The sequence below is a fragment of the Leopardus geoffroyi genome, chromosome B1 (genome assembly GCF_018350155.1).
Source record: "Leopardus geoffroyi isolate Oge1 chromosome B1, O.geoffroyi_Oge1_pat1.0, whole genome shotgun sequence".
Classification (NCBI taxonomy): domain Eukaryota; kingdom Metazoa; phylum Chordata; class Mammalia; order Carnivora; family Felidae; genus Leopardus; species Leopardus geoffroyi.
The window spans coordinates 114731159-114751696 of NC_059327.1; the positions used below are offsets into that span (position 1 = coordinate 114731159).

General features: G+C 40.2%; 1 protein-coding gene across 7 annotated transcripts in view; it reads right to left on the minus strand.

Moving 5' to 3' along the window:
* LOC123594226 overlaps window positions 1-20538 on the minus strand; it is a 43250-nt gene that overhangs the window by 10476 nt on the left and 12236 nt on the right. For 5 of the 7 annotated variants that reach the window (XR_006710718.1, XR_006710719.1, XR_006710721.1 and 2 more), the window contains one exon: window positions 4941-5077. Coding sequence is in view for 4 of the 7 variants with exons in the window: in XM_045470962.1 (XP_045326918.1) it covers window positions 4941-5077 (137 nt within the window). In the remaining 3 variants the exon portion in view is untranslated. Of the gene's footprint in view, window positions 1-4160; window positions 4310-4940; window positions 5078-20538 lie in introns of all 7 variants that reach the window. The other 2 variants (XM_045470972.1, XM_045470980.1) reach the window with 2 other exon arrangements.

Sequence of the window (20538 nt, forward strand, 5' to 3'; positions counted from 1 at the left end):
CTATTGGAGCCTCAAAGGAAGTGACATCCACTTGCTTGGGCCAACAACCCAGAAGTCATCTTTTATTCTTGTCTACCCTTTGTATCATACATCTAAGTCATCAGAAGTCCTGTCAAGTCTACCTTCAAGATATATCCAGAACTCAACCTGTTCTCACCACCTCCACTATTACCCTACTGCAAACTACCATCATTTCCACCCTGGACTATTGCCATAGCCTCCTCCCTGTTGTCTCTTACTCCCGTCTTGCTCCCCGTGATCCACACAGCTACTGAAGTGGTCCTTTTAATGATGGGGATTGTATCACGTTACTCCCTGTATCGTATCAACTTCATAGCCCTAGTTCTTCACTCTTCTCTGCATTGGTGCCCTTTGTCAAGTAACTTGGGAGTGATCTGCCTTACCCTCTTTGATTCTGGGCTCGGCTGTGTGATTAGCGTAGCAGATATGACATAAGTGCAGGCTTCAACTGGGTTTAGGCACGAAGGTTTTTGCTTTTGCAAAATTGTGTCAAAGTCCATGCTTCTCCCAACTTAGGTATGAATTTAAGTCTCACAAGATGCACCAAATTGGTATAACCTAATTTCATTCACATCCAGAACTCTAGCTATTAGGTGTTGATGATCAGTAGGCCCTGCAATACAGGAAGGAGCACAAAAATAAAATTACCATCAACAGAGAATGATCACTTCATGGTATCACTATATCACTCTGCTCCATGTGCCTTTCCGGATCGCCTTGCACAATCTCGTCGCTGTACTTGAGCATTACCCCAGGATCCCCTGCTTTATGCCCTGGCTAAGGGTTCTGGCCAGCATCCCACCTTTACCCATGCCCTTCCCTACCCACACTGGCCCATGTTGGTCTCTGTCTCACCCTGCACAGCGTCTTTTAGCAATCTCTTCCCAATCTCCACAGCTGGCATCAGATAAAAGGGAATCTCTGGTCTCTCTCACTGTGCACCTGTCCCCCTTCCTTCCCACTGCACTCTGGACTTTATTCAGCTGCCCATTCCATCTTTGCCTCATCCTGGAAACTGACCACTTAGCATCATCTTCTTGGCTAACTTTGAATCCCCTAGAGTCATAGTTCAGATCAAAACAATCTCTTTTTCTTCTGTTTTTTTTTTTTTTTTTCCTCACTGCATCATTTATTTGGAAAAGGAAACTTATCCATTAGGTACAACAGCATAGTACCTACAGGCTCTCAAAAAATGTTTTAATGTTAATTTCTTTCAAAACTAGAAGAAAAAAGAAAATAATAATGAAGACATAATAATAAATCCAATCTGTATTATATTCATCTTTGTACCCTGTATTTGTAAAATTCATATAATTTTATTTAAAAATTTTTTAATGTTTATTTTTGACAGAGAGAGAGAGACAGAATATGAGCAGGGGAGAGGCAGAGAGAGAGGGAGACACAGAATCTGAAGCAGGCTCCAGGCTCTGAGCTATCAGCAAAACCAGACGTGGGACTCGAACCCATGAGCCACAAGATCGTGACCCGAATCAGAGACGCTCAGCCAACTCAGCCACACAGGTGCTCCTAATCTCAGTTACTTTTATGTATTTTTTAAGTTTATATATTTATTTTGAGAGAGAGACTGAGCAAGTGAGTGGGGGAGGGGCAGAGAGAGAGGGAGAGAGAAGAATCCGGAGCAGGCTCTGCACCGACAGCATGGAGCCTAATGTGGGGCTTGAACCCATGAACCATGAGGTCATGACCTGAGCCAAAATCAAGAGTCAGATGCTCAACCAACTGAGCCACCCAGGTGCTCCTAATCTTAGTTACTTTTAAATGAAGGAAGGGATCCACAAAGGCAAAAGTGGCTAAGGCAAGCAAAAGTCATAATAGGATCCTGGTTGCTTTTGAGTATGTTGTTACCTTTTGTGGGTATATGTGTGCTTCAACTTAACTGTAAACTCCTTAAAAATGTGTGTAATCTTGGGGCGCCTGGGTGGCGCAGTCGGTTAAGCGTCCGACTTCAGCCAGGTCACGATCTCGCGGTCTGTGAGTTCGAGCCCCGCGTCAGGCTCTGGGCTGATGGCTCGGAGCCTGGAGCCTGTTTCCGATTCTGTGTCTCCCTCTCTCTCTGCCCCTCCCCCGTTCATGCTGTGTCTCTCTCTGTCCCAAAAATAAATAAAACGTTGGAAAAAAAAAATTTTTTTTTAAATAAAAAATAAATAAAAAAAAAAATTTGTGTAATCTTTTTCACACACTTGTTTTCCCTAGAGAAACTGTCTCTTTATTAGAAACTTGTTTTAATTGACTAACCAAATGTAACATGCTCCCCACAATGTAGAAAGCTCAGTAGTTGGTTGCATTTTCCTTTCCCCATTCTAGGGTCAGAGCCACAGATGGTAGACTGAGTGGGCCCTACATGGTTGCTAAATCTTCATGAAGACAGTAGAGATGACCCAGTGTCTTTCAATCAGTCTTGTGATTGAAAGTTCACAATCAGGTGAGCATTCTCACGTGTTATTAGAGGCAAATGAGAGGAGGCAGTAGGTATTTCCTCATTCATTTATTCATATGATCATATAGTAGAATTCTGGCTCCTTTTCTCTCACTAGTTATGTGCCCTAGGCAAGTAATTCAAACTCTCTTTGCCTCAGCTTGCTGAACTAGAAGCTGGAGAATAAGTGACTATTAGCTTCAGAGGGCCATGACGAAGAATAAGTGAGATAATCTACATCAAGGCCTACAATGGCACCTGAAAAGCATTCTAGAAAGCTCTCATTAACTGGACAAAAATTTGAGTGCCAACATGTTTATTGAATTGATGCACGTCAACGGAATGAACTAATAGTGATCAAACATCCAACGGCCTTGTCTTGGGTTCTTTTGCTTCCCAGCTCTCCTCAGGTGAGCACACAAGCTGCTGGAAGCTTACGTAGGTCATTCTCACCCAGCTGCATAAATCAAGCGTATTTGTCTTCACTGGCCTTTGGTGGAATGTAGGCACCTGGAATGTATCTTACCCTGCTGAGTATTTGCTGACCAAGGAGAGGATTTGTCAGCATCCCTGTGGGTTACAAAAGAAGTATCCTGATGGTTGGGGGGGTGGTTAGGGGATGGTTAGGGAATGACTGGAAAGGCCACCCTCTGGTCTTACCAGCCCCACTTTTGCCTCCACTTCTCCACAGGGCAGCGGATTGATCTTTTTGAAGGTGTGCATTAAATCACATCACTTTCCTGATTATCCCTTTAAAGGCATCTCTTTGAGTTTAAAGTGCAAATTCAAAATGGCACGGCAAGCCCTCCAACCTCTACCCCAGTACCCCTCTCCATCTGATCATTCCCATTTTCCCTCCAACTCCAGACTTGACCTTAGTTTTTCAGCTCCTCAAACAGCATGTTCTCTTTATCTCACAGACCTCCTATCTGCCTCCCCCTTGGAGTTCCCTCTGCCGACAGCCATTTTCTCTTTTCTCTTCGTTGGCTAAATCCCACCCCACTGCTGAGAAATGACTCTGACATGTAGACCAGATTAGATGCGCTGGCTTTGCTCTCCTGCAGCATCTAGAGTTTCCCCAACCAGCATTGCAGTCTATTGTGATTCTCTGTTGAATGCCTGCCTTTCTCAACAGAGTGTAAGCTTTTTTTTTTTTTTAAAGATTTTATTTTTTTAAGTCATCTCTTCACCCAACATGGGGCTCAAAACTCAACCCCAAAATCAGGAGTTACACACTCTAACTAACTGAGCCAGCCAGGCACCCCTCAGAGTGGAAGCTTTATGGGGCTACCACTATACCTGTCTTGTTCATGACTGTATCCTCAGCATGAACAAGACAGGTATAGGACGAACCCAGTGCTTCATCCATAGTATCTCTCAACACGTATTTGCTGACTAAAAAATAGAATGAATAAATTAGAGAATAAAGTCCTAAGGGAGAAAAACCAAAAAAATAAAAAAGAATCTCAACGCCAAGAATCAGCCCACATCCATTAAAGCAACACAAGTTGGGGCCAGAGAATAATAGAGTTATATGGGTAACCCCTCTATATCTCAGTTTCCTCATCGGTAAATCAGGGATACTAAAAAACCTATCTTAGAGGGTTGTTGTGAGGATTGTCAGATAATAGAAATAAAGCTGGCATTGTATGTGATTGTTATTTTTGTTATTCACAAAAGGCATGTTTCCTGGGTCATGTACTTGGTTCCACACAGTGGATGCAGAGACAGTTTACTGAAACGCCTGTGCAGGAAGGGCTATTTGTGGACTGGTGACGTTCTGGTGCCACATCCTAGAAGGACATACAGCAAGAATGGCTGGAGCTGCTACTCCCTGGAGTGTCCTGTTATCTATAACATGGTACAGATTAGAGAATCATGACCCTGCTCTGTGGAAATGCATATAACCCACTGCTACATTTTCAGGCCATCTGGAGAACTGGGCCCAATGAGTATTCCATCTTTATCCTCTCTAGTCCCCAAGAATAACACATCAAAGAGCGTGTTTGCATCCCTGCAATAGATAACAGCACTGCCATAAGCTTCAGGGTCCACACATGCTACAGATAGAATGAATTAATAATTTCACATATTTATAAAATATGAATTAACCCAAGAAATATGTAACTCTAAGTAAAATTTCTGTTTTTTTAAAACTGAGCAGAGAAAGGCACTTTGATAAATGAAAGGCTAGTACATTTTCATTATATAGTATCACCAAATTGGCACTTATCACAAGCAACACATCACTGTTCTCAGATATATAGACGTCGATACAACAGAAGCATCAGGTTACTGGATGGGGGGGTTGGGGGGGAGTCGGGAGGGGAATCCAGACAACTGACTTTTTAAATTATATTTGATTATTTGGCTTTTTTTTTAACAATAGAAAAACAAGTAATATGATCAGTAAGAATTCTAGAGTCTCTAGTACATTTATATAAGCACAGTAAATTACTTGTAAAAACCATGGAGCGTTTACCTTTGTCTTTGTGTATGATACGCTATGTCTGTGTGGAACCCAGTTTGCTTTGATGGTAAACAGCTCTTCTTTCTGAAACCTTGCCTTCTCCTCCTCTGCTCTGTTGAGAGGTTCCCTTAATAGCCGAATTGGTTTTCCTGGAAGAAGAAAAAGAAAGCAGTGTGAGAAAAGTATGTGTTAGACTTCTTCCCTTTACTGTAGTGATAATTTACATTCATAGTCAAAGATGTAAAGATCCATACATCAGCTTTGTAAAGAAGTTGTAAAAATGTAAAGCAGTATCCTTTATTAAATATACCATAGCAAAGAAAAAATTTGTCAGTCTACTCTACAATGACATAATATACCAAAAATCAACCTTCTCTCTCCTCATGTCCTTGATCCTGAAACAACAATATGTATATCTGCAAGAGTGCTGTAAGCATGTGGATTATTTATTACTGGGTTTGGGGATTATTTTGTTGCTAAATAGGCTTGAGGGGGGACTATGCATTATCTATGAGATATTTCCAAACATTATCAAGGAAACATCATTAGAAAAGAGAGCAACTTTGTCTACTTCCTCATAAAGAATTTTCCATTCAGAACCTGAAATACTACTATATTATTGTATATAATAATATACATACAAATAGATATAAATATACACACACAGGATCTAAAAGCACAATAGGAAAAAATCTTTTTTAAAGAAGAAAGTATTAGCATTACCTCCAGGTAAAGAAATATGTGAGCTGAGATGGAAGACCTTTATATGTAAAGCCAAGAATGCTTGTTTCCATACTGCCAAATGTGTCCAGTTTTGCAGAGATAATAGCATTGACTGAAAAATGTTAATTACAATAAATCTCCCAGAAACAACCTAAACTAGAATCTCTCCCTCTAGCCCAGGATGGTCTGTAGAGCAGACCAAAGAGCTCACCCCTGCCTTCCACTCCTGCTGTCTAGCCTTTTTTGAATGCTTCCAGGTAAACTAGAAAATTTCCCTTTGGCATCCAGAAGGACCCAAAGTTACCCTTAATGGAAACTCCCTCAGGACCCCCACAGCCACAACCTCAAACAACCGGCCAGAGATTCACCCAAAATCAGGCTTGAGAGCTCTGTCCCAAGTGGGGCCACCCGGTCTCTTGGCAATCCCCACCTAGACTCAAACACCGTAGCTACACACAGAGCTACCTGAGAGAAGCGAAGAGATTCTTCCTGCTCCACACTCCTCCAACCTCCATGTGTATCTGAACCCATTCATCCACTAACACACTTTGGGAAAACGTATTGAGTCCAGAATAAAATACCAATGAATATAAAGAGGGGAGACTGGAATAGTGCGTGGTATTGGTACTTGCCAAAACTCTTATTACTGAAACCTCTCCCCAGACCTGTTCCTTCGCAGCATAAAAAATTATACTGCTAAATTCCAAGCTGTGATCCTGAAGGATATGTTGTATATAAAGCCTATTTGAAAACAAGGAGGATGAGAGATGGCCCATATGTAAAAACTATCTTTTATTAGAAATTTCTATTGCACTAAGAGCTCTGTGTGCATTATCTCTAGAAGTTTCTATGATCATTCCATTCTGCAGGGGATGAAACTGAAGCTCAGAGACATTAAGTAACTTGCCCAAGATTACATAGCTAGTAATATCTGAGTTAGGTTTGAACACAGATTTTCAAGACCCTTGTTTTTAATCACTAACCCAAACCATACTGCTTATCTTTATAGATTAGGCAAATGTGGACAGTATGAAGAAGAATCCATTTGTTGATTTAACAAACAATACTTTTACCACAATACATGACAACCTTGTCAACAGTGTTTGAAGGAAAATCATTAGAAGAACATAAAGAAATGTTAGTTTGTCTTTATATTGTACACACACAAACTTAATACACACTGTGTTTAAATTAGTGAAAGCATGCAAATACAGGAAAGCACATTTGGGGCAGAAAGGCTGTATCATGTGATCAAATGATCTGATTCTGTGGTCATTAGGGTTTTCCTCCAGCCCTGACAAGAACCTACATGGTTAACCCTAGAGGCTATAAAGAGCAAGGTTAATCAAAGAACAATACTAAGTGCAGTGTAATCTCCTGACTTGATTCTGGAACAAAAGAAAAAAATGCCATGAATGGGAAAACTCGTGAGACTTAAGTTTAGTTAAAAGTAACATACCAACATTAACTCCTCAGTTTTGACAAATGCCCAATGGTTATTTAAAATATTAACAGTAGGACAAACTGGGAGAAGGAAACACAGGAACATTACACTACCTGTGGAATTCTTCTGGGTATCTAAAATCATTTCAAACTAAAAAAATCAGTTAAAAAAAAAACTAAGGGGAGCCTGGGTGGCTCAGTCGGTTAAGCGTCCAGCTTCGGCTCAGGTCATGATCTCGCAGTTCGTGAGTTCAAGCCCTGTATCGGGCTCAGTACTGACAGCTCAGAGCCTGGAGCCTGCTTCGGATTTTGTGTCTCCCTCTCTCTCTGCCCCTCCCCCACTCGCACCCTGTCTCTATCTCTCTCCCCAAATCAAATAAATATTTAAAAAAATTTTAATTAAAAAGAACTAAGTAAAATTTAAATGTAAAAATAAGAGAGAAAGAGAAGACAGCACAATGCTAGAAACCAGGAACTCATCTTGCTGGCCTCTTATCATATCGAAACAGAAAAACCATGCAGGATAATTTTGCAAATTATTAATTAGGTTATTAATATGGTCACACAGATGCAAAATTATTGAAAGTATATTTAATAAAGAGAAAGGTGATTCTCAAAGACTAGAAATATGCATCAGTTAAGCCCAAAGCTTGCTTTTTCTGAGAAACTCTCTGGGGAGCCTACTCTCTTGCTAGTACTTCATTAGGAGACATTCCCTTTACTGGAGTGAGTATTAAAAGAATCTGCTACTAGACACAAAGGAAGACTTGAAGAAAATAGCAAAAAATACCATGTTCTTGGTCAAAGACTTAACATCCTAAAATTCAGTTCTCCCTATGTCAATCTGTAAACTTGACGTGTTTCCAACAAAAAAATTAATAATTTTTGTGGGACAAGTGGATAAGCTGGTTTCAATGTCTGTAAGCAAGCAAGAATAGCCACGAAAATCTGGGGGGAAAGGTCATACATAGGAGAGCATGCCAGAGCGAGGCGGATTTTATTTTATTTTTTTCTTAAAAAATATGTTTTTCTTTTTTTTTTTCAATATATGAAATTTATTGTCAAATTGGTTTCCATACAACACCCAGTGCTCATCCCAAAAGGTGCCCTCCTCAATACCCATCACCCACCCTCCCCTCCCTCCCACCCCCCATCAACCCTCAGTTTGTTCTCAGTTTTTAAGAGTCTCTTATGCTTTGGCTCTCTCCCACTCTAACCTCTTTTTTTTTTTTTTTTCCTTCCCCTCCACCATGGGTTTCTGTTAAGTTTCTCAGGATCCACATAAGAGTGAAAACATATGGTATCTGTCTTTCTCTGTATGGCTTATTTCACTTAGCATCACACTCTCCAGTTCCATCCACGTTGCTACAAAGGGCCATATTTCGTTCTTTCTCATTGCCATGTAGTACTCCATTGTGTATATAAACCACAATTTCTTTATCCATTCATCAGTTGATGGACATTTAGGTTCTTTCCATAATTTGGCTATTGTTGAGAGTGCTGCTATAAACATTGGGATACAAGTGTCCCTATGCATTAGTACTCCTGTATCCCTTGGGTAAATTCCTAGCAATGCTATTGCTGGGTCATAGGGTAGGTCTATTTTTAATTTTCTGAGGAACCTCCACAGTGCTTTCCAGAGTGGCTGCACCAGTTTGCATTCCCACCAACAGTGCAAGAGGGTTCCCGTTTCTCCACGTCCTCGCCAGCATCTATAGTCTCCTGATTTGTTCATTTTGGCTACTCTGACTGGCGTGAGGTGATATCTGAGTGTGGCTTTGATTTGTATTTCCCTGATAAGGAGCGACGTTGAGCATCTTTTCATGTGCCTGTTGGTCATCTGGATGCCTTCTTTAGAGAAGTGTCTATTCATGTTTTCTGCCCATTTCTTCACTGGGTTATTTGTTTTTTAGGTGTGGAGTTTGGTGAGCTCTTTATAGATTTTGGATACTAGCCCTTTGTCCGATATGTCATTTGCAAATATCTTTTCCCATTCCGTTGGTTGGCGAGGCGGATTTTAAAATACACCATAAAGCTATAGTTTGTAAACAAAGAGGTACTGATGGGGGATGGGAGGGAGGGGAGGGTGGGTGATGGGTATTGAGGAGGGCACCTTTTGGGATGAGCACTGGGTGTTGTATGGAAACCAATTTGACAATAAATTTCATATCAAAAAAAGAAATAAATAAATAAAACAAAGTGGTACTAGTGCATGACTCTTCATACTAATCAATGGAATAAAACAGAATGTTCATAAAAGATAAATTCTCGAGGTAATTTAATATACAGCACTAATTTTTTAGAACATTAATGAAAAGATATTGTTCAATAAATGGTATTGAGGCAAACGGGTGGCCATGTGGAAAATATCAGTAAGGCTGGTCTTCTACTTTGTACGCCCCACCAAAAATAAGTTCCCATATGTATCAAATATGAATTCATATGCAAATAGAGGAAAACCTACAAAGATTTTTAAAAATAACCTATTTTGAGAAAAGCCTCTTGTATAAAATAAAACCTTTCAGTCAAAAAGATAAAGACCTGGATATTTGACTACATAAAAATAAAAACTTTCTGCACAGGGTGAGGAGTGAGGAGACTAAATAAAATAAAATACAAACAGTGAACTGGTAAATATGTTTGTGATTCATATCTCAGAAAAAAAGTCTAGCATTATTAATACATAAAGATCTATAAGAAATCAATAAGAAAAAGAATAAAACCCAATAGAAAAGTGGACAAAGGATAGGAAAAATACAGTTTACAAAATAAGAAATACAAACAGCTCTTTAAACTTAAGCCAAGACGTTCACCCTTACTAACAAGATAAGTACACATTAAACTACACACTAAGGCACAATTTTGCCTTCCAAACTGGCAAAGACCCAGAAGTTTGACATCACACTGTGTTCCCAAAGATGTGAGGAAACAGGTATTCTCATCCATGGCTGGCATGAGTATAAATTGGTATGATTGTTTCTGGAGGCAAGCAACACAATTCCAAACAAAACCACCAGTGCTCATACCTCCTGACCCAGCAATTCCAGTTCTAGCTATTCACCCTCCAGGTACACTGTCCCATTTGCACGATCCCACAACTACAAGAATATTAATGGCCGTGTTGGTATTGGTAGCAAAATACCAATATTTTGGTAGCAAATCTTAGAAATTACCAGCGGAAGACAGGTTAAATAAATTAGGTAACACCCATGTAGTGGAATACTGGGCCACAGATGCTCTACAGGAGCTGGGGGTGAAAGCCCTCTGGGATCCCCTGTGGAAAAAAAGGAAACAATGAAACAATGAATAACATGCCATCATGGTCGGGGGGAGGGGGGGGCCGGCGTTGCTACATGGATATGTGCAGGGGAACTGTTGGCTGAGGGTACAAATGTCGGAAGAGGCTCGGTGACAGAATTTTGTGGGCTTTCTCCATTGGCCTAATTATTTTATAATGAACGTTAATTCCATTCTAAATAAGGAAAATAAGCAAAGTCAATTTTATAAGAAAATCAAATGCCCTGTTAGTACTCAAACGCATTTCGGAGAAGAAAGTGAAAACAAATAAAACCACCTGGTTCTCGAGGCCCCTCTCCCCCATCCTCAGCAGTCCCCACCCTCTCCCTCGGAAAACAAGGTTGTGTTAAACCCTCAAAGCCTCCCAGCTCAGTTGTTAAGGTAATTGTGTTTACTCTTTTCCAAACAAAGTAATTTGAATCAGAAAAGTAAATGTGCTCAGTCTTCAAGCTCTTTGATGTCACCTTCCTCCTTGCTCTCGAGTGTGCGACACCAACACCCACACCGCCCACAGCAGTAGGACCCGAGCAGGACACACAAATTCTATAAGCATTGCCATAGCTACACCATTTTGCTTGTGATCATGATGTAAAACAAATAAAACAGAAAGAAAATCAAATTTGAAATAAAATAATAGGCCCGGAAAAACACAAGCTGTGGGGTTTTTCTGCCCTTTGAACATTTGTGGAGATTATGAAACTTTGGAGTAGTTTTAAAGCTCAGAACAATTTTTAGTGTCGCAGAGTCCCAGAGACAAGACTATTTTCTTTCCCGAAAATAACATCTGATCAAGGCAAATGGTATGTTTGAAACATTAAGAGCCAGCATCAGTACCTCCTGAGCCTATCAGTTGCTTTCCCTCTAGATGACCCTTGTTAAACAGCACACCAGCTCTAAATGTGATTTTAGGATTTTAGGTTTCTAAGACTCTGGAGCTGGTGGCTGTTTAGTCATGCAGGCTGGATCCGTGCAGGCAAAGGACAGAGACGTCCATGCTGTATTAGATGAGCTATCCGGGTCATCCAAATAAAATCCTCTAGCCTATGAGACACCTACTGTGTCCTTCACCTCAATCCACCCACCATCAGTCGGGTCTGCTCACTCACTTTGTGGGGTCCTGGGTCTACTCGCCTGGAGTTCTAGTGTCTTTTAACTCCCCCCCCCCCCCCCCCCCGCTTTTAACACTCCTTTTCCCCCCTTTTCCTTAGAAAAACAAATTTGAAGTTAGAAGGTATTTAAAAAGAAAAAAAAATAGGAAAAGATCCAAAAGAAACCTGCTAGAGTATCCTTTGCTCATTTAACACCCTAAGGTTAAGCTTCTCTAATGGCATCTAAATTCTTGGGGTTTGTTTGTTTGTTTTTTTCATTATTTTATGTACTTGCAATAAAAACATTCTTTAGACTTTGGAAATTCTAAATAAAACAAGAACAAAAGAGTGTTCCTTCTTTTCAGCTCTCCACCCAAATGTTACCATTGTAAATCAAGGTAAGAAAGTAAATTAACTGCTGGCATTTAAATGTTTGCTGTCCCAAATATTTATTCCTTTCCACTCCCCCAAATTTGTTTTATACAAAACAATGCTCGTAAAAACAATAAATATTCATTCTTTATCTACTAAAATTTTTAGATCAAAGTACCGTGTGGCCCAAATCCTCAATAGCGAACAGTAACGTTGTTTGTTCAGCAGGAAGCCTTCAACTTCCCATTAGCAACCTGACCAAGTGTGGTTCCCATTTATCTGTAAGTGCTACAGTGCTAGGTGTAGACATAATAATATGATTACAACTTTGTATTTGCAAATACACTTTGCAAACAGTTTCACGTACCCTTTAAATGCACCATGTGCTGGCAGGCCTGCCCACTGTTGCACACGCCTCACCAAGCTGTTTTTCTGTAGCTGCATGTTTGCTTCCCACTGCTGGAATATCAACTCCAGGGAGGAACCAACAACTCTCTGCTACCTCTGTAGCCTTCTGGGGGAGTGGCCTGGAGTCCTTCACAGAAGAGGTGACACAACCTGAGTCCTGAAGGACATTCAGGCACAGGGAAAGTGGTGAAGACTAGAAAGGCGTTGCTGGTGGAGGAAACCACATGACCAAACGCCTGGAAAGCTGCACGTAATTCAGAATGCCTGGAGCCTACTGTATAAACCTGGGTCATAGAGCATACGACTATGGTGTGGGAAACGAAAGCCTTAGGGAGAGTCAAACAGGGAGCTCAACGACTTTTTAGTCCCCTGCTGTAAGCAACAGGAGGTGTTCCTTGAACATGTTTTTCTCTTGAAAATCTTTATCTTTATTTGTGCTAATTGGGGAAAAAATATGTTCATTGTTAAAGAAAAACCAAGTAGTAAAAAAAGTGCATAGAATAAAAATACATGCTCTACCCTCATTCTGTAGAGGTAACACTTTAGTGTTTTATCATAGACCTGGGCTTTTCACTTAAGTGTTTTAAGCAAAAAAGTGTCATGATCAGTTTCTGTACCAAAAAATCACTTTGGGTATAAGGTAGTAGATGGGGCTGGGAGACTCCCCAAGAGACTGGGGCAGTTCTTTGGGAGAGGGTAAGAGCCAGGGACAGGGAGGGCAGCAACAAGGGGTGGAGAGGAGGGCACTTAGGTTCTCATCAATCCAAGGGTGACTAAGAGGGAGGAGTCAAGGATAACACCTTGATTTGGGCTTAAATTGATGAGTTTGGAAATACAGAAGAAACATGGGTTTGTGGAAGGAAAGTAGGAGTATAATTTTGGACATGATGAGTTGATGTGGCCATGGGACAGCCAGGAATGTCCAGGATGTCCTGGACCTGGGGTTGAGGTGAGGGATTTGGAGTAAATTTCGTGTGATGGTGAGATTGTCAGGAACAACTAGAGGAAGGCCTGTATTTAAGAAACAAGCAGTCGGGGCACCTGGATGGCTCAGTCCATTAAATGTCCAATGTTGGCTCAGGTCATGATCTCACAGCTCATGAGTTCAAGCCCCGTATCAGGCTCTCTGCTGTCAGTGCAAAGCCCATTATGGATCCTCTATTTCCCCCTCTGTCTGCCTCTCCCCCTCTCTCTCTGTCTCAAAATAAATAATCATTAAAACATTTTTTAAAAAGAAAAAGAAACAAGCAGGCATGGGAGCCTTTATAAAGACATGGAGAAGGAGGAGACCTAGAAGGGGAGAAAGGAGAGTGGTGTCACAGTCAGTAAGGCAGGACAGATGTTCAAGAAGGATCAGCAGTGTTAAATGCTGTGGAGGGAACAAGTAATTTGACTCAAGTGAAAACAAGCTTTGTTCTTAGTGGTCATCAGGGAATTTAACTGGAATGGGTTCAGCACATCATTTATCTACATCATTAGAAAAGGACAGGAAGGAAATATAACACAATGTCAACAGTACTTATTTCTGGGTGTTGAGATTATGGGTGATTGTTACTTCCTTCTGTTCCTAGAAAAGAGATGAGTGGTCAAGGGAGGAAGAAGAAGCTACAATATTTGAGAAGGAAACATTCAAAAATTATATAAATGAGAGGTGTCTTGGGTGCTCAATTGGTTAAGCATCCAACTCTTGGTTTCGGCTAAGGTTATGATCTCACAGTTCTTGAGTTTGAGCCCAGCATCAGGCTCCTCACTGACAACATACAGCCTGGTTGGGATTCTCTCTCTCTTCTCTCTCTGCCCCTCTCCCACTCGTGCACATGCTCTCCTCTCTCTCAAAATAAACAAATAAACTTTTAAAAAGTTTAAAAATTATATCAATGAAACAAATTTATTTAATATGTTCAAGCATTTATAGTCATAATGGGAGATACCAAGTTTATAGGGAATATAGCATAAAATAACATTACTGGTATTTATTACTGCTTGCTGTTTTGTGAAGGTGCACAGAAAGCATAGTGGGAAACTCTCTGGTTCCCCCAAAAATCCCACAAAGCTAGCTCAGGAACCCATAGCAACATGTCCCCCAAACCTCAGCTATTTATGTCCATAACTTTTGTCAAATCCCTTTGCGACTATCCTATTATTTAATAAACATTGTATTTAAACCAATTCCCCTTTTAAATTTAAATGGATCCATTTAGGGGCCCCTGGGTGGCTCAGTGGGTTAAGCGTTCGACTTTGGCTCAGGTCATGATCTCATGGCTCCTGAGTTCAAGCCCCACATTGGACTCTGCGCTGACAGTGTGAAGCCTGTTTCGGATTCTCTGTCTCCCTCTTCCTCTCTGCCCCTCCCTAACGTGCATGCACTTGCACTCTCTCAAGTGCATGAGAGGAGGAGCGCTCTCTCTCTCAAAAATAAATAAACATTTTTTAAAAAATGGATCCATTTATATCATAATAGTAAATGGAAAATCATTATCACAGTAAATGGAAGGTAACTGAAAAATAGTATAATGAAAACAGAACCACTGCCAGTAAGTCTAGCAAGATGCTTTCAATAACCCAAGGTTTCTAGCCTGAGGCCTGAACTAGCCCTCTGGTCAAAAGGAAACTCTATAGGCACTAGGAGTAGCTAAAGCCTTGCCAGTACTGTTTTAGTTTGGATTTCTCCAGAAGCAAACCCTGTAAAAAGAACTCAGTTGCAAGTAGTTCACTTCAAAAGGTGAAGGAAACATTAGAATACAAATAAGGGAGTTGGGAAATGAGATAGAAAAGGGAAGGAAGCCAATACTTGCTGTGTTATCAAGCCAGCAATCACTCTGGGCAACTGAAAGTTAATCCCTCTGGGGAAACTCTGGGAGCCCGCACAGAACACACCTCAGAATTAGCCCACACAAAGCATGAGGGAGCTGGGGTATTTATACACCAACCATTGTTGAAGGCTGATCCCAGGGACCTTAACTCCCCAGCAATCCTGGGCTACTTTGTGGGCATCAAAGAAGACCCCAGAGGAAAGAGAAGACCTCACCCAAAGAATATACGAATGCTACAACTGCAAGTCTGGCAGGAGTGCCTTGACTTGATAAAGGTAAAGAGATATGGGTGGGGTCCCACAGATGCTGCTAGATACTAAACTGAGATTGAAAGAGAATAGAAAAGGAAATAGCTTTCTCATTATTTGAGTCAAGGGAAATTATTCTGAGCCTATCAATCACTCAAAAATCTTCCTCCATATAACCAACCAAGGGCTCCAGCACCCCGGGAAATGTTTGGACAGGAGCAGCACAGGAACGATAAAGTCTAGCCCAAGCCGGACCACTGAAAAACAGACCTTTTTAAATATTTTAAAATTTAAATTTACCTTCCTTCCTGTCAGTTCGAAATAGCCTCATCATATCTGCTTGCCCAACAGAGTTGGGTGGCTCAGGCAGTTAAGCGTCCCACTCTTGATCTCAGCTCAGGTCACGATCTCACAATTCGTGAGATGGAGCCCCACGACGGGTTCTGCACTGACTGGAACCTGCTTGGGATTCTCTCTTTTCCTCTCTCTCTCTGCCCCTCCCCCACTTCCATGCACCTGTGTGCGCGAGTGTGCTTTCTCTCTCTCTCAAAATAAATAAATAAACATTTAAAAAACCAAAGAACAGCTTTAAGAAAAAAAAGGATTCTTCTCTAGGCAAGCAAGCCATTAGAAGGAAATTGACCACATAGACAAATGAATGAATGGTCATTTTAAAAAAGGTATTTTACCTTATAAAAGAATCATCACACTCTTCCAAGTAATAGCTTCCCTGAAGCTATTTTAAATAGCTTCATTTAAAATATGGTTTATTGGGGTGCCTGAGTGGCTCAGTTAAGTGTCTGACTCCTGGTTTTGGCTCAGGTCATGATTTCACAGTTGGTGAGTTCAAGCCCTGCATCTGGCTTTGTGCTGATAGCATGGAGTCTGCTTGTGAGTCTCTCTCACCCCTTCTGTTTCTGCTCTTCCCTGCTAAATTTGTTTCTCTCTCTCTCTCAAAATAAATAAACTTTAAAAACAAATAAATAAAAATAATTTTAAAAATAAAATTAAATAAATAAATAAATGATAAAATATTTTTTTTTTTTTTTTACAAATACCAAACAATTCACCCATCCATAGCTCACAACTATTATAATAGATAAAGTATACAGGTACCATGTGCTACCAAGCTGTGCATAGATATTTTTTAAGATATTCTTTCATTCAAGAAATATTTATTGGACTTTTTCTACATATAAGAAATTATTATAGGTGCCTTGAGACATAGCAGTGAAAGAAACACAAAAATCCTTTCCCTTCAGGAAACTACATTCTAGTGGGGAAGATAGCCAATAAATAAATAAATAAATAATAGGTACAGGATGTCAGCTGGCAATAAGTGCTACAAATAACACAGGAAAGGAGGACAGGGACTACCAGTGTCTGTAGTGGGGAGGGGAAGGGGGAGGTTATCATTTTAAGTAGAGTGATCAGAGAAGACCTTACTGACAAGGGATATTTGGAAAGACCCAGAGAAAGTGAGAGAGTAAGCCATGCAAAGATCTAGAGGAAGAATATTAGAGAGGAAATAGCTTGTGTAAAGATCCTGGGGCAGAAACAGCAAGGAAAGTGGCAAGGCTGGTCCAGAGCAAGCAAGGGGAAGAACAGGAGGAGTGAGACCATAAAGTCCAGGGTGGGTGTAGATCATATAGGGCCGTGTAGGCCGTTACGAATGGTAAGCAACTGGAGCACGCTGAGCAGAAGAAAGATCTGAACTGACTGAGGTTTAAGGGGATCACTTTAGCAGCTTCGCAGATAGTAGGCAAGTGTGACAAAGGCAGAAACAAGGGGCTCATTTAGGAAGCTATTGTTGAAATCCAGATGAAAGATGATAGCAGCTTGAACTGGGTTGGTGAGTAGTTGGCTCTGGTTATATTTTACAGGTAAAGGATTTGTAGCTAGATTAGATGCAGGGAGTCAGAGAAAAGAGAAGGGTTAATGATGGCTCTGAGGCTTTTAGCCTGAGTGGCATAAGAGTAGACCTGCCATTTCCTGAGATAGAGGACACTACAGAGGAGTAGACTTGGGAGAAGATCAGAAGCTAGATGTTGAATATGTTATAACTAGCAGACATCCAAACGGAGAGGTCTGTAAGCAGTTGGATATGCAAGTCTGTGAGTCAGGGGCTCGGTCTACGGGAGAGGTTTAATTCTGGGCGTTGTTAGCATCTACATTGTATGTAAGGGCATGAGACTGAATGAGGTCCTCAATGAATAGACAGAAGAGAGGGGCTGAGAGTCTGAGTCAAAGGAGCACTCCACCAACTACAAGTCAGGGACAAGATGGGGAACAAGCAAAAGTGACTGAGAGGTGGCCCAGGAGACCAGGAAAGAACCAGAAGCTGATGACATCCTGGAAGCAAGTGAAGAAAGCGTTTGAAGAAAGAGTGATGAACTGTGACAAATACTGACCATGGGTCCAACAAAGAGACTGAAAATTGACCATCAGATTTAGCAATTTTGGTGGAGAGCTGAGACTAAAATCATGTCTGGAGTGTGTTCAAGAAAGAATGAGAGAAGAAGATTGTATTTATATCTTCTACCTTCTTTGTGTGGTAATATTTGCATTGTTTGGAACCTAAAGAAATATCTGATTTTTTCCCCAACAAAATAACATATAATTGAATATTAATTCTGTTCAACTGATTAACTGATTAATTCAGGCAAAACAAAAAAACAAAAAAACCCCACCATAACTCCCCCCCCCCAAAATACCCAACACAACAGCTTCTTTTCTCTTTCACCTAAGATATTTAATGATTGGTTTAATTTATGCTTTACTTTTTACCTGAACAAAATATTGGCTTATAAACTATAATATGTGTAGAATAGATCATGAAAATTTTGCATATGTAGTTTCTGTAGTGACTTGTAATACATAAGTCAGTAAGTTTTTCCTTCTCTCTTTTCCCTCTGATGAGGCACCAATGATCTGGAAGATAGAAAAAAGGAGATAGAAGAAAAAGCGAAGAAAGCAGTACTTCTGAATTATCTCCAACCTGATGATGGAGTTGATTCCATTTAAATTCAGTTATCAACATAATGAACACAAAGTCATATTCATCAGTGTTCTCAGTGAGAACATAATTATTGACTCATGTACAATGTGAATTGAGTTACCAAAATAAAAAGAAAAGAGAAGTTGCCCCCTTTCCTTTTAAATTAAATTCTGTGTCATGTTGATCTGAATACAATCCTGAGTTTTTAACTGTATAAATTAGTTGTAATGTCTGCAGTATCATTTTTATTTGATTGTAAATTCCTCTTTCATCTTTACTAAGACCAGAAGAAACTATGAGAAAATAGGAGATCACTTACCCTTCCTGCATAACCAAAAGTGAGGGCAGTTTTATTCAAAGGATCATAGTCTTAGGCTAGAAATATAATTATTGTTGTTTTATTTCTTTTTCTTCTCCTTTTTTTTCCCCCTTCAGTAAAAAGGGAACAGAAAAGAGACAGTACAGCTAAAATAGAGTTATTTCCATGAAATATTTCTTGCATAGTGCTGGGAACCCTAAGATAACAGTCTTGTATTCGAATGTGAGAGGCAGAAAATATAATTTACTTGAAGCATTATGTGAAACAGAATAGGTTTTTTTAATCAACCATAGAAAGTGGAATACTCACAGTACCTAATGTACAATGTCCATTTGATTTTCAACATTTTTTTCTTTTAGTAATAAAAAAAAACAGATACAATGACAATGATTATCATTTGAAAATCATTTTTGCTGTTACTATTGTTGGACGTATGAATATAATTAATTATAAAGCATTGGTTCTTGCCTGGAAAACAAGCAAACAAATAAATACCACCTTGGTTTACAAGCGAAGGGGAGAGACAAAAGAAAATATTTAGTCATTAAGTAAACTTCCTCTCCTGCTCCTTTTTCTCAGATTATAATTTAACTTTGATTACTGCTCTCTGTCCACCTGGCCTTCTCATGGAAATGAATCTTTTTTATTATCTTACTTTTCAGCTTACTTATTATTTCTTACCTACATAGCCACCATGCAAAGGTGTTTCTTACCTAGGTGAGTCTTTCTAGTGACCAATTCACCACCTTGGGCACCAAATCATCTTTCCTATCAGTTCTTAATTCCCTTCATTTTCAGGGGTCTAACTATGAAATTCTCATAGCTCACCAGTGGAAACAGTTTATCAGGTGATTTCACACCCCACATGCTGCAGGGTCCATGAAGAAAGGGGGACAGATGAAAGGTCTCAGGGAGCAACACAGCTGCTTGGGAGTGTTTTGTGGTCCATACTCGGAGTAAATTCGGAGTGTTGTTTTCACATTACTGTTTTTGTTTCCCTCACAGCATGCAATGTCTTTCTGGACTATCAGGATAGCAATCCAAGAAGTTCTGACACTTGGCTAAGAAATCATCTGATCTGAACCATCCTGCAATCCATTCCACAGTCCTCTTTTGGACAGTTCTGACCTGCTTACTGATCAGATTGTTCTGGAAACCCATATTTAAGTTGATTAAATTTTCCCCTTCCTGGAAGTTCAGGTTTATCTTCATGTTAGAGACAGAAATACAGAGAGACAGAGAAAAGACAAGAACGTCAACTATTTCACAATAAGGGGAAAAAACATCAGACTACATCCCGTCTGTATTTGTTAACACTTCCCCATAAGAGAAATCCAGGAAATACTTTTTTTTTTTTCTTCTTCTTCACATTAAGCACAAGTTTGTGCTGCAGCCAGAAGACCCTCATGTTTGCTGTGTTCAAGTGTATGTGTATGCAGTGGACTAGATCAGACAGAGCTCAGAGGAATGCTGAGCTCACGAGGTATGCACTGGGGGCATGAACAAATCCACTATGTTGCTCTCCTGTGTTTCTACAACCACCAAAGATCCTCACGTTCCCAAGTCTCTGGGATGCAGCTGTCTCTGGAAATCACCCCATCACTTCCTTCTCAGTTTACCCCCTAAGGCTCCTCCCCACAAAAATCCCTGTCTGGAGCAACCAAGACCTCTTCTGAGGTTTGTTGGGACCACAGACATCATTTCACACTGAAAAACAATTTGCAGTATTTCACTGAATTTACCTGGCTGGTGTTCCAATTCAGCATTTTAATAGCTAACCTGATACTATGAGTTCCATTTCTGCCCTTCCTATATAAAGTACGTTATTGGCATATTTTCTGGCAAGGCGTATTTTAATCCAAAGCAGCCAGTAGGAAAAGAACAATCTAACAACACATGAC